Source organism: Schistocerca nitens, chromosome 4 (assembly GCF_023898315.1).
Source record: "Schistocerca nitens isolate TAMUIC-IGC-003100 chromosome 4, iqSchNite1.1, whole genome shotgun sequence".
In the NCBI taxonomy this organism is placed as follows: Eukaryota; Metazoa; Arthropoda; class Insecta; order Orthoptera; family Acrididae; genus Schistocerca; species Schistocerca nitens.
This window is the reverse complement of record NC_064617.1, coordinates 974,291,755-974,307,369: the sequence shown is the minus strand read 5'-3', so window position 1 is coordinate 974,307,369 and position 15,615 is coordinate 974,291,755. Positions and strand designations below refer to the sequence as shown.

Here is a 15,615-nt window from a genome sequence, read left to right as displayed (position 1 = left end):
TAAGGTCTGAATCATAGGTGGTATCATAGCATTAATTTGATCTTGGATTCGGTTTAGAATCATTCTTCCCAATAGCTTGTAAGCACAGCTAAGTAGAGATTTAAGAATTAACAAGCCTCGGTGAGTGCTACGTATGCGAACATGCCCACGTTCGCAATGTGCTTTTTAACTGTAAATGGTTTTATGGTCGACAGACCTGGGTGTAGTGTGCTTTATTTCATCCACCATAATGACAACACGGCATGAGGTACTGCCTCACAAAGGAACTCGTTTTATATAAAACATTTCTTGAAGAGCAGAAGATGAAAGTTATAACTGTCGATACCGGTTTCAAAAATAAAGACTAACTTATGCGATATTGGCTATTGAAAGTTTTTTCCCAAGTAAAACATAGATTGCTCCTTCTAAATTCTCAATCCGAGAATATTCGATGAGTCACCTGTTGAATTTCAGTGTATTCCGTGAGTTAATTTATATTGCCGTAAAAATATGCAAAAAAAACTTATAAACGTATAGTTATTGAAAATAGGAAATGTATCGCCACGATCTGCGATACGTCTCTAGACTACATCTGATAGGCCAAAATCAATTTAGGTAGATGCAGTCGTCCGCTTATTTTCCCCTCCCAGGATTTTTTTCCTTTTGAATCATAAATCTTCTGACTGTTTCGGCGCAACCCGTCACGAATTTCTACACCTCTTCACCTTAGAGTAGCTCGTGCACCTTACGCCAGCAAGTATTTGTTGAATGTACAGCAATCTCGTCGTTCCCCTACTGTTCTTATCCTCCACAGCTTCCCGTCGTACCATGGAGGATATTGCTTGTTGTCTTAACGTCTGTCCTGTCATTGCGTTCCTCGTTCTTTTCAGTGTTTTCGTTATAGTCCTCTACTCGCTGAGTCTACGGAGAACCTCTTCATTCAGTGTCTTATGAGTTTATCTACTTTTCAACATCCTTCTATAATATCACATCTCAAACGCTTCGGTCCTCGTCTTTTCTGGTTTCCCCACAGACCATGTTTCAGTGCCTTACAATGCTGGGCTCCAAACGTACATCCTCAGAAATTTCTTCCTCAAACTAAGGCCTATGTTTGATACTAGTAGACTTCTCTTGACCAGAAATGTCCTTTTTGCTAGTGCTAGTCTGCTTTTGATCTCCTCCTTGCTCCATTATGTCATGGGTTATTCTGCTGCCTAAGTAGTAGAATTTCTTAACTTCATCTACTTCGTGGTCCCCAATTTATCGCACATCTCATTGATGCTACTTCTGATTACTTTCATCTTTCTTTAGTTTACTCTCAATCCACATTCTTTACTCCTTAGACTGTCCATTCCATTCAACACATCCGTAATTCTTCTTCACTTTCACTGAGGATAGTGGCCGGCCGCGGTGGTCTAGCGGTTCTAGGCGCTCAGGCAGGAACCGCGCGACTGCTACGGTCGCAGGTTCGAATCCTGCCTGGGATATGGATGTGTGTGATATCCTTAGGTTAGTTAGGTTTAAGTAGTTCTACGTTCTAGGGGACTTATGACCTCAGATGTTGAGTCCCGTAGTGCTCAGAGCCATTTGAACCATTTGAACTGAGGATAGTCATTAGTGAATGTTGTCTTTGATGCTCTTTCCCCCTGTATTTTGATCCCACTATTGAACCTTTCTTTTACTTCCGTCATCGTTTCTTCGATGTACTGATTTAACAGTAGGAGCGAAATACTACATCTCTGTCTTACAGCATTTGTAATCCTAGCACACCGTTCTTCTGTCTTACATAATTTTTTATCCTAGCACGTCGTTCTTAACGTTGCAGTGTTATTGTTCTCTCTTGATTCTTGTACATATTGTATATTACTCGTCTTTTCGTATATTGTACTCCTGTTTTTCTCTGGCTTTCGCACACTCTTGCTCCATTTTACATCGGCGGACGCTTTTTCCTGTGAGCAATTTCTGTGAGCGCGTCCTGATTTTTCTTCATTCTTGTTACCATTATCAACCGCATTGTCGGAATTGCCCCTCTGGCGCCTTTCCTAAAGCCAAACTTATTGTTATCTAACAGATCATCAGTTTTCCTTCGTCTTCTTCTGTTAATCTGGTTGTCAGCAAGTGGGATGCGTGATCCGTTAATCTGACTGTGTGGTAGTTCTGGCACGTATCTGCCGTTGCGGTTTGCGTATAGGATATTTTTTGAGAAAGTCGGGTGGTATGTCTCAAGATTCACTGATTTTACACACCAATTTAAATAGTCGCTTGGTAGCCTCCCCCCACAAGGACTTGAGAAATTCCGATAGGAATATTATCTGCCCCTTCTGCCTTATATACTCGCAAGTCTTCCAAAGTTCTTCTAAAATTCGACTCTAATACTGGACCCTCTATTGCTGTGTCGTCCGAACAAGACACAGCCGGGGCAAACGCACCACAGGCGGAAAGGTGCGAGCTGGTGCAATTGCCATGTGGAGTCTCGCCACTTGCGCGAGGTCCATCAGCGCCACGGGCGGCACTGACAAGGGGAGGCCGCCAATTGTGAAATTCAGATTCAATTCATACTGCGCATAATAAAAGCTCATGGCCAGAGGTGTAATGTGGCAAAGCACCAAGATGCACATCTCAGCCGTTGTCGAGAAAATCGACAGTTAAAAGAAACCGCTGCGGTGAAATACTCTCTACGAATCATAATTTTCCAGAGCGTCGTGGCGCAGTGGTAAGCGCTCGGGATCGTAATCCGAAGGTCGCCGGATCGAGTCTCACGCCGTGCAATTTTTTTTTATTATTAGTTTTTTGTAATTCGTGCATATATATATATATATATATATATATATATATATATATATATATATATATATATATATATATAAACTATTAATGAATTGCTTATGCATGTTGGTGAAGGCGGATCGCTCTCCAATTGTACCGCCTCCATTTTTCCGTTTGTTTAACAGCGTGTAGCAAAGCTCTCCCGTCCGCACTGGTTTTCGACGATGTTACAAGTTGCGCTAGGGACCGCATCTACCTTCTTTCGAAGTTAACAGGCAACTACGCTGTTATGCGGCGGCTCGTTTCGGCCCATTCAACATCTGTCCTTCAAGTGTAACGAGCGAGTAACGGAGTTTATATTTCATACCTGCCACAGCAAATTTGTGTTCGTGGGGTTTCTATTCTAATTCGAACGTTTGACTTACGCTATACGTATTCGTTTCGGAAGATCGTCTCTACGTCTTCCGTTAACTATACGTGGTTAAGTTTATGAAGACAATTAATAACATTTGTGAAATACAACTTTGTTTGCGGAAAACATAATGATGTTCGAAGTCGCCAGTTTTTCCACGACAAACGACTTTCAACAACTTATTATATGCATAATTGTTGCAACTGATTGCCGGGAATATATATATATATATATATATGTATGTATATATATATAATTACAAAAAACAAATACCAAAAAAAAAAAAAGGTTGCAGGGCGTGAGAATCGATCCGGCGACCTTCAGATTACGAACCCGAGCGCTCCCCGCTGCGCCAGGACGCTCTGGAAAATTATTAATCGTAGAGAGTATTTCACCGCAACGGTTTCTTTTAACTGTCGATTTTCTCGACAACGGCTGAGAAGTGCATCTTGGTGCTTTGCCACATTACACCTCTGGCCATGAGCTTTTATTATGCGCAGTATGAATCGAATCTGAATTTCACAATTGGCGGCCTCCCCTTGTGAGTATGAAGATGAAGACTCCGTCTCGGCCAATTGTCGGCCGCCAATGACCGGGCGACGACGGACAGGAGCGTACTCGGAAGACAGAAGAGCAGCTCTGGAGCACTTGCTTGTTGATCATCGTCCAGGGCTGACTTAGACAGGGAGTCTCGTTTAGTCAACTCTTAGAAGTAAACACACAGTGGTTGTATACAGGGTGATCCACTGATAGTGACCGGGCGAAATATCTCACGAAATAAGCACCATCATCATCATCATTTAAGACTGATCATGCCTGTCAGCGTTCAGTCTGGAGCATAGCCCCCTTATAAAATTCCTCCGTGGTCCCCTATTCAGTGCTAACATTGGTGCCTCTTCTGATGTTGAGCCTATTACTTCAAAATCATTCATAACCGGATCCAGGTACCTTCTCCTTGGTCTGCCCCGACTCCTCCTACCCACTACTGCTGAACCAATGAGTCTCTTGGGTAACCTTGCTTCTCCCGTGCGTGTAACATGACCCCACCATCTAAGCCTGTTCGCCCTGACTGCTACATTCCCAGTTTTTGATTGATTTCCTCATTGTGGACACCCTCCTGCCATTGTTCCCATCTACTAGTACCTGCAATCATCCTAGCTACTTTCATATCCATAACCTCAACCTTGTTGATAGGGTAACCTGAATCCACCCACCTTTCGCTCCCATACAACAAAGTTGGTCGAAAGATTGAACGGTGCACAGATAACTTAGTCTTGGTACTGACTTCCTTCTTGCAGAAGAGAGTAGATCATAGCTGAGCGCTCACTGCATTAGCTTTGCTACACCTCGCTTCCAGTTCTTTCACTATGTTGCCATCCTGTGAGAATATGCATCCCAAGTACTTGAAACTGTCCACCTGTTCTAACTTTGTTCCTCCTATTTGGCACTCAATCCGTTTATATTTCTTTCCCATTGACATTACTTTTGTTTTGGAGATGCTAATCTTCATACCATAGTCCTTACATTTCTGATCTAGCTCTGAAATATTACTTTGCAAACTTTCAATCGAATCTGCCATCACAACTAAGTCATCCGCATATGCAAGACTGCTTATTTTGTGTTCACATATCTTAATCTCACCCAGCCAGTCTATTGTTTTCAACATATGATCCATAAATAATATGAACAACAGTGGAGACAGGTTGCAGCCTTGTCTTACCCCTGAAACTACTCTGAACCATGAACTCAATTTACCGTCAACTCTAACTGCTGCCTGACTATCCATGTAAAGACCTTTAATTGCTTACAAAAGTTTGCCTCCTATTCCATAATCTCGTAGAACAGACAATAACTTCCTCCTAGGAACCCGGTCATATGCCTTTTCTAGATCTATAAAGCATAGATACAATTCCCTGTTCCACTCATAACATTTCTCCATTATTTGCCGTAAGCTAAAGATCTGGTCCTGACAACCTCTAAGAGGCCTAAACCCACACCGATTTTCATCCAATTGGTCCTCAACTAATACTCGCACTTTCCTTTCAACAATACCTGACAAGATTTTATCCACAACGCTGATTAAAGAGATACCTCTGTAGTTGTTACAATCTTTTCTGTTTCCATGTTTAAAGATTGGTGTGATTACTGCTTTCGTCCAGTCTGATGGAACCTGTCCCGACTCCCAGGCCATTTCAATTATTCTGTGTAGCCATTTAAGACCTGACATTCCACTGTATTTGATGAGTTCCGACTTAATTTCATCAACCCCAGCTGCTTTATTGCACTGCAATCTATTGACCATTTTCTCCACTTCCTCAAATGTGATCCTATTTCTATCATCAAACGAAAAAACTACAAAGCACGAAACTCTTATAGCTTGAAGGGGGAAACCAGATGGCGCTATGGCTGGCCTGCTAGATGGCGCTGCCATAGGTCAAACGGATATCAACTGCGTATTTTTAAATAGGAACCCCCATTTTTATTACATATTCGTGTAGTACGTAAATAAATATGAATGTTTCAGTTGGACCACTTTTTTCGCTTTGTAATAGTCACAAACGTTAAGTACGTGGTATCACGTAACATTCCGCCAGTGCAGACGGTATTTCCTTCGTGATACATTATCCGTGTTAAAATGGACCGTTCACCAATATCGTCTTGATGTATGGCTATTGTGATCAAAATGCCCAACGGGCGTGTGCTATGTATGTTGCTCGGTATCCTGGATGACATCATCGAAGTGTCCGACCAGTTCGCCGGATATTTAATGTTATTTAAGGTAACAGCAAGTGTTCAGCCACATGTGTAACGTCAACCACGACCTGCAACACATGATGATGGCCAAGTAGGTGTTTTAGCTGCTGTCGTGGCTAATCTGCACATCAGTAGCAGACAAACTGCGCGACAATCGGGAATCTCAAAAACGTCTGTGTTGAGAATGGTACATCAACATAGATTGCACGCGTACCATATTTCTGTGCACCAGGAATTGCATGGCGACGACTTTGAACGTCGTGTACAGTTCTCACACTGGGGACAAGAGAAATTACGGGACGATGACAGATTTTTTGCACGCATTCTATTTAGCGACGAAGCGTCATTCACCAACAGCGGTAACGTAAACCGGCATAATATGCACTATTGGGCAACGGAAAACCCACGTTTGCTACGACAAGTGGAACATCAGCGACCTTGTCGGGTTAATGTATGGTGCTGCATTATCGGAGGAAGGATAATTGGCCCCCATTTTGTCGGTGGCAATCTAAATGGTGCAATGTATGCTGATTTCCTACGTTATGTTCTACCGATGTTACTACAAGATGTTTCACTGCATGACAGAATGGCGATGTACTTCCAGCATGATGGATGTCCGGCACATAGCTCGCGTGCGGTTGAAGCGGTATTGAATAGCATACTTCATGACAGGTGGGTTGGTCGTTGAAGCACCATACCGTGGCCCGCACGTTCACCGGATCTGACGTCCCCGCATTTCTTTCTGTGGGGAAAGTTGAAGGATATTTGCCATCGTGATCCACCGATAACGCCTGGCAACACGCGTCTGCGCACTGTCAATGATTGTGCGAACATTACGGAAGCCGAAATACTCGCTGTTGAGAGGAATGTCGTTACACGAATTGCCAAATGCATTGAGGTTGACGGACATCATTTTGGGCATTTATTGCATTAATGTGGTATTTACAGGTAATCACGCTGTAACAGCATGCGTTCTCAGAAATGATAAGTTCACAAAGGTACATGTATCACATTGGAACAAACGAATTAAATGTTCAGACGTACCTACGTTCTGTATTTTAATTTAAAAAACCTACCTGTTACCAACTGTTCGTCTAAAATTGTGAGCCATATGTTTGTGACTATCACAAAGCGAAAAAAGTGATCCTACTAAAACATTCATATTTCTTTACATACCATACGAATATGTAATAAAAAATGGGGGTTCCTAAATGAAAAAAACGCAATTGATATCCGTTTCACCTATGGCAACGCCATCTAGCGGGCGAACCATTGCGCTATCTGGTTTCCCACTTCAAGCTAGACAAGTTTCGTTCTTTGTAGTTTTTTCGTTTGACGCTTATTTCGTGAGATATTTAGCCCGGTGACGATCAGCGGACCACCCTGTATTGCGATTGCTTTGTACTGTGAAGTTTACGTACGATTATTTGCACTTAACCATTGAGGGCCATTTTTGTGTTATATTACAAGCAGAGTTGCAGACTTCACTATTCAACTAGTCACAAAGATATGTGACTTTGTTACTAATTTGTTGGGGTGTTGTAGAACCCACGTTCTCCTATGCTGTTACATGACCCTGAGGTGAGCCGTATGATAGTGGCAGGCAGAAACTGCCTTAGCGGCGTACTGCACCAGGAGCCGTTTCACGGACTCACAGACTCGGCCTACTGCAGCAACAGTGGCAACTCGCCTGCACAGCAGTAGCAACGAGGGGTCCACGAAATCTGTACCTTCCATATCGACTCCCATTTCCCCATCGATCACGCCCTCCCCTCCCAGGGGCCTTGAATGTACTCTTTCTACCCGTAAGCTCTCTCCTCTGCCCTATATGCTCGAATTCCCATCGCACTCTTAGCCGGCAGCTGTGGCCGAGCGGTTTTGACGGTTCAGTCTGGAACTGCGCGACCGCTACGGTCGCAGGTTCGAATCCTACCTCGGGCTTGGATGACCGACTCGTGGCGATAACATATTGGACTTTCTGGTGACAAACAGACCCGAACTGTTTCAAACAGTTAACGCAGAACAGGGAATCAGCGATCATAAAGCGGTTACTGCATCGATAATTTCAGCAGTAAATAAAATATTAAAAAAGGTAGGAAGATTTTTCTGTTTAGCAAAAGTGACAAAAAGCAGATTACAGAGTACCTGAAGGCTCAACACAAAAGTTTTGTCTCAAGTACAGATAGTGTTGAGGATCAGTGGACAAGGTTCAAAACCATCGTACAATATGCGTTAGATGAGTATGTGCCAAGCAAGATCGTAACAGATGGAAAAGAGCCACCGTGGTACAACAACCGAGTTAGAAAACTGCTGCAGAAGCGAAGGGAACTTCACAGCAAACATAAACATAGCCAAAGCCTTGCAGACAAACAAAAATTACGCGAAGCGAAATGTAGTGTGAGGAGGGCTATGCGAGAGGTGTTCAATGAATTCGAAACTAAAGTTCTATGTACTGACTTGGCAGAAAATCCTAAGAAATTTTGGCCTTATGTCAAAGCGGTAGGTGGATCAAAACAAAATCCAGACACTCTGTGACCAAAATGGTGCTGCAACAGAGGATGACAGACTAAAGGCCGAAATACTAAATGTCTTTTTCCAAAGCTGTTTCACAGAGGAAGACTGCACTGTAGTTCCTTCTCTAGATTGTCGCACAGATGACAAAATGGTAGATATCGAAATAGACGACAGAGGGATAGAGAAACAATTAAAATCGCTCAAAAGAGGAAAGGCCGCTGGACCTGATGGGATACCAGTTCCATTTTACATAGAGTACGCGAAGGAACTTGCCCCCCTTCTTACAGCGGTGTACCGAAGGTCTCTTGAAGAGCGTAGCGTTCCAAAGGATTGGAAAAGGGCACAGGTCATCCCCGTTTTCAAGAAGGGACGTCGAACAGATGTGCAGAACTATAGACCTATATCTCTAACGTCGATCAGTTGTAGAATTTTGGAACACGTATTATGTTCGAGTATAATGACTTTTCTGGAGACTAGAAATCTACTCTGTAGGAATCAGCATGGGTTTCGAAAAAGACGGTCGTGTGAAACCCAGCTCGCGTTATTCGTCCACGAGACTCAGAGGGCCATAGACACGGGTTCACAGGTAGATGCCGTGTTTCTTGACTTCCACAAGGCGTTCGATACAGTTCCCCACAGTCGTTTAATGAACAAAGTAAGAGCACATGGACTATCAGACCAATTGTGTGATTGGATTGAGGAGTTCCTAGGTAACAGAACGCAGCATGTCATTCTCAATGGAGAGAAGTCTTCCGAAGTAAGAGTGATTTCAGGTGTGCCGCAGGGGAGTGTCATAGGACCGTTGCTATTCACAATATACATAAATGACCTTATGGATAACATCGGAAGTTCACTGAGGCGTTTTGCGGATGATGCCGTAGTATATCGAGTGGTCGTAACAATGGAAAATTGTACTGAAATGCAGGAGGATCTGCAACGAATTGACGCATGGTGCAGGGAATGGCAATTGAATCTCAATGTAGACAAGTGTAATGTGCTGCGAATACATAGAAAAAAAGATCTCTCATTATTTAGCTACAATATAGCAGGTCAGCAACTGGAAGCAGTTAATTCCATAAATTATCTGGGAGTACGCATTAGGAGTGATTTAAAATGGAATGATCATATAAAGTTGATCGTCGGTAAAGCAGATGCCAGACTGAGATTCTTTGGAAGAATCCTAAGGAAATGCAATCCGAAAACAAAGGAAGTAGGTTACAGTACGCTTGTTCGCCCACTGCTTGAATACTGCTCAGCAGTGTGGGATCCGTACCAGATAGGGTTGATAGAAGAGATAGAGAAGATACAACGGAGAGCAGCTCGCTTCGTTACTGGATCATTTAGTAATCACGAAAGCGTTACGGAGATGATAGATAAACTGCAGTGGAAGACTCCACAGGAGAGACGCTCAGTAGCTCGCTACGGGCTTTTGTTTAAGTTTCGAGAACATACTTTCACGGAGGAGTCAAGCAGTATATTGCTCCCTCCTACGTATATCTCGCGAAGAGACCATGAGCATAAAATCAGAGAGATTAGAGCCCAGACAGAGGCATACCGACAATCTTTCTTTCCACAAACAATGCGAGACTGGAATAGAAGGGAGAACCGATAGAAGTAATTAAGGTACCCACTGCCACACACCGTTAGGTGGCTTGCGGGGTATGGATGTAACTGTAGCTGTAGATGTAGATGTGTGATGTCCTTAGGTTAGTTAGGTTTAAGCAGTTCTAAGTCTAGGTGAGTGATGACGTCAGATTAAAGTCCCATAGTGCTCAAAGCCATTTGATTTTTTGCACTCTTAACGCTGACGCCCTTGCTTTTAATTCCACCGACAGTTGTTTTGAATTTTATATTTGCCGAATCAGTCCTTACGACAACCATTTCTTTTTCGATTTCTTCACGTTTTCCTTCAACCATTTCACCTTAGATCCCGTGCACTTGCTATTGATTTCATTTCTCACTGGCTTCTGTGTCTTTGTTCTAGAATTTGCCTGATCGTTGTTGTACTTCCTTCTTTCGTCGATCAGCTGAAGTATTTCCTCTGCTACCCAAGGATTTTTCACAGTTAAGTTACTTGTGTCGATGATGGTCAATCCAACTTCTGATGACCGCACTTTTTAGAGGTGTCTATTTTTCTTCATCTCAACTACCTCCTGTGGTATTCATTGTCACAGCTTTAGAGAATTTCAAGCACATCTCATAAATCCTCAGCACTTCGTACCTCATTTCTTTGCATATCGATTCTCCCGGACGAGTCTCTTAAACTTCAGCCCAGTCGTCGTCATATTTCCCAGGACACCTTTACCTAAACAGTACGGTAGCTAGCAAATTCCTATCGGGTTTGAAACTTAATGTCATCGACAAGGAGTGCAACTCGTCTCCGGTCACTATTGGTTAGGGCGTTTTTACGACCACTTGTTTTATGCCTTGCCATATGGCTGCGATGATGTAACGTTCCTTGTCGACACGCTGAGTGGTCTGTAAATATCGGGCAGCTTCATTCACTGAGTGGTCATGAACGTCAAACACGACGTCTTCTATCTTCCATTCTGTTGAGTCTCCTCATGGACCCATCTTACCGCTCTGAATCCACACAACAGATTGGCATAAACACACCACGTCCCTGCCACGACCTACGTATGTGGTGCAGGGTCACGTGACGTCCTGTACCAGTCCTGCATCATTTACAGCGCGCCAAAGCGACCAGTGGGCTCTCTTAACGGTGCGAACATTATTTTGTCCGGTGAACCAATCTCCTATTAAGCTGCTAATGAGTATTGCTGTGCCGCTGCGGAACAATGGAGTGTCACTTTGTGTGCAGGTACATCGACAACCCGCTGCTGATCGGCGGCAAGAAGTTCGACCTCCGGCTGTACGTGCTGGTCACTTCGTTCCGGCCGCTCAAGGCGTACCTCTTCCGGCTGGGCTTCTGCCGCTTCTGCACCGTCAAGTACGACGCCAGCATACAGGAGCTGGACAACATGTACGTCCACCTCACCAACGTCTCCGTCCAGAAGCACGGAGTGAGTACCCCGTCTCAGCTGCGTTCGGGAAGGGTTGCTCGACTGATAATGCCTTTTGTATGAATGGCAGTCAAATGAAGACGCGTTTATCGTTCTGTGAGACAGGACGGTCAGTGCCTTCGTGGAAAAATGTTTGCGTTGCCTGTGGAACTGTGATTGCAGTCAGGAGTGTACCTCTTCATCCGAAGCAAATCCACGGCCACGAATGTTTTTCTTCAGGGCATCAAAAATACGGAAATCGCATGGGGAGAGCTCGGGGCCCTATGGAGGACGTGTAGAGGCTTCTCAGCGGAACGTCTGCAGCTTATTCGAAACAACCTTTGTGGATGGGCCCACATATTGACAAGGTTGTTTCGACTACGCTGCAGAAGTTTCGCTGGGTAGCTGATACACATGGTCCGTAGAGTTCCGATCTCTCCACATGCGATTTCCGTAGTTTTGGAGCCCTGGAGAACGACGTTCGTGGCCGTCGATTTGCTTCGGACGAAGGGGTGCATACCTGGTGTAACACGCCCGGGAGTACTATTGGGGGTGGGGGATACTTTTAAACTGAGTGTCGTTTCTGCTTTCCTTGACCGTGCGCCCTGTCCACACCACGTACCTGGTAATCCCGCGGCGGTCGTGCTGTTCTGCTCCACACTGCTGCTGGCTTGCCTGAAATAATCTATCGAAATATGCAAGCGGGTGTAGGGGAGCCACTCAACGTTAAAACACAACACTGTTCGACGTCTGGTATGGACATCTGTGTTCTCTGACTCTGAGCACTATGGGACTTAACAGCTATGGTCATCAGTCCCCTAGAACTTAGAACTACTTAAACCTAACTAACCTAAGGACAGCACACAACACCCAGCCATCACGAGGCAGAGAAAATCCCTGACCCCGCCGGGAATCGAACCCGGGAACCCGGGCGTGGGAAGCGAGAACGCTACCGCACGACCACGAGATGGGGGCCATCTGTGTTCTGAGACTGTATGGAAATCGCAGGTTGTACTGTTTACATTCTGATTCAGAAGTGTTATCCCAATTAATGGATGATTAACAGTCCACAATATCATTCGGACGAGCGCACGCGTAACCGACACGACGCGGGTGATTGTTGATGATGCGGAAGCCGAATGATCGAAGGAAAATTCTTACGCTCGTCACGCATACACAGATATTTGGTACCAGTCCTCCTTGACACTAATAATGAATGATATGGCACTGTTCGTAAAGTTATTTTTTTTCAGTTCTCAGTTCTCACTTGCACGAGCGTGCGCGTAACCGTCGCGGCGTGGCTGATTGTTGATAAATGCGGCAACGCGAAGATCGAACGCACGTCCTCACGCTCGCTACAAGACACTGGCACTTCACTGCACTCTCTTGTGGTGACTAATTTTTGCTGATTCACATCGGTTCACTCTGGGAGACCGAACACGGCGCGGATGATCGATGCTGTGCGACACGCAACGAGAGGATACACAAATACGTTATCAGCAGCACTGCTCATTTTTAAATTACCTCTTGACGCACCTTCCTCTGAATCACTTCCATATTTCGTCACTTTATTGTAATAGCACTTGTAGCAACACTTCTACTTCCATACTAACAATGCTTTTTACATGCAGAGCTAGACACTACACAACGTAAAAGTTTCGTGTCCCGCGCTCGGCTCTCTAGACGCGGCTGCCATCCAAGATACTCCACAACTAAACCAGCGATATGACACTGGGAACAATCACGGTTCCGTAGGCAACCGCAAACACTTTTCTACGAAGGAACTGACCGCCATGTCTCTACATCTACATCAACATCTACACCTATATCCATACTCCGCAAGCCACCTGACGGTGTGTGGCGGAGGGTACCTTGAGTACCTCTATCGGTTCTCCCTTCTATTCCAGTCTCGTATTGTTTGTGGAAAGAAAGATTGTCGGTATGCCTCTGTCTGGGCTCTAATCTCTTTGATTTTATCCTCATGGTCTCTTCGCGAGATATACGTAGGAGGGATCAATATACTGCTTGACTCTTCGGTGAAGGTATGTTCTCGAAATTTTAACAAAAGCCCGTACCGAGCTACTGAGCGTCTCTCCTGCAGAGTCTTCCACTGGAGTTTATCTATCATCTCCGTAACGCTTTCGCGATTACTAAATGATCCTGTAACGAAGCGCGCTGCTCTCCGTTGGATCTTCTCTATCTCTTCTATCAACCCTATCTGGTACGGATCCCACACTGCTGAGCAGTATTCAAGCAGTTGGCGAACAAGTGTACTGTAACCTACTTCCTTTGTTTTCGGATTGCATTTCCTTAGGATTCTTCCAATGAATCTCAGTCTGGCATCTGCTTTACCGACGATCAACTTTATATGATCATTCCATTTTAAATCACACCTAATGCGTACTCCCAAATAATTTATGGAATTAACTGCTTCCAGTTGCTGACCTGCTATTTTGCAGCTAAATGATAAGGGATCTATCTTTCTATGTATTCGCAGCACATTACAATTGTCTACATTGAGATTCAATTGCCATTCCCTGCACCATGCGTCAATTCGGTGCGGATCCTCCTGCATTTCAGTACAATTTTCCATTGTTACGACCTCTCGATACACCACAGCATCATCCGCAAAAAGCCTCAGTGAACTTCCGATGTCATCCACAAGGTCATTTATGAATACTGTGAACAGCAACGGTCCTATGACACTCCCCTGCGGCACACCTGAAATCACTCTTACTTCGGAAGACTTCTCTCCATTGAGAATGACATGCTGCGTTCTGTTATCTAGGAACTCTTCAATCGAATCACACAATTGGTCTGATAGTCCATATGCTCTTACTTTGTTCATTAAACGACTCTGGGGAACTGTATCGAAAGCCTTGCGGAAGTCAAGAAACACGGCATCTACCTGTGAACCCGTGTCTATGGCCCTCTGAGTCTCGTGGACGAATAGCGCGAGATGGGTAAAATCGAACTGGTATCCCATCAGGTCCAGCGGTCTTTCCTCTTTTGAGCGATTTTAATTGTTTCTCTATCCCTCTGTCGTCTATTTCGATATCTACCATTTTGTAATCTGTGCGACAATCTAAAGAAGGAACTACAGTGCGGTCTTCCTCTGCGAAACAGCTTTGGAAAAAGACATTTAGTATTTCGGACTTTAGTCTGTCATCTTCTGTTTCAGTACCATTTTGGTCACAGAGTGTCTGGACATTTTGTTTTGATCCACCTACCGCTTTGACATAAGACCAAAATTTCTTAGGATTTTCTGCCAAGTCAGTACATAGAACTTTACTTTCGAATTCATTGAACGCCTCTCGCATAGCCCTCCCCACACTACATTTCGCTTCGCGTAATTTTTGTTTGCCTGCAAGGCTTTGGCTATATTTATGTTTGCTGTGAAGTTCCCTTTGCCTCCGCAGCAGTTTTCTAACTCGGTTGTTGCACCACGGTGGCTCTTTTCCATCTCTTACGATCTTGCTTGGCACATACTCATCTAACACATATTGTACGATGGTTTTGAACCTTGTCCACTGATCCTCAACACTATCTGTACTTGAGACAAAACTTTTGTGTTGAGCCGTCAGGTACTCTGTAATCTGCTTTTTGTCACATTTGCTAAACAGAAAAATCTTCCTACCTTTTTTTAATATTTCTATTTGCGCCTGAAATCATCGATGCAGTAACCGCTTTATGATCGCTGATTCCCTGGTCTGCGTTAACTGTTTGAAACAGTTCGGGTCTGTTTGTCTCCAGAAGGTCTAATATGTTATCGCCACGAGTCGGTTCTCTGTTTAACTGCTCAAGGTAGTTTTCAGATAAAGAACTTAAAAAAATTTCACTGCATTCTTTGTCCCTGCCACCCGTTATGAACGTTTGAGTCTCCCAGTCCATATCCGGCAAATTAAAATCTCCACCCAGAACTATAACATGGTGGGGAAATCTACTCGAAATATTTTCCAAATTATGCTTCAGGTGTTCAGCCACAACAGCTGCTGAGCCAGGGGGCCTATAGAGACATCCAGTTACCATGTCTGAGCCTGCTTTAACCGTGACCTTCACCCAAATCATTTCACATTTCGGATCTCCGTCAATTTCCTTCGATACTATTGCACTTCTTATCGCTATAAACACGCCTCCCCCTTCACTGTCCAGCCTGTCTCTGCGGTATACATTCCAATCTGAGTTTAG

The 15,615-nt window shown here is 44.2% G+C and overlaps 1 protein-coding gene across 1 annotated transcript in view; it reads left to right on the top strand.

Moving 5' to 3' along the window:
- The window catches only part of LOC126252736 (polyglutamylase complex subunit TTLL1), a gene marked incomplete at its 3' end in the record, with an annotated part of 207,609 nt that overhangs the window by 138,904 nt on the left and 53,090 nt on the right, over positions 1-15,615 (top strand). Inside the window, exon 6 of the mRNA XM_049953639.1 lies at positions 11,247-11,448. Within this exon, the coding sequence (XP_049809596.1) occupies positions 11,247-11,448 (202 nt within the window). The remainder of the gene's footprint in view (positions 1-11,246; positions 11,449-15,615) is intronic.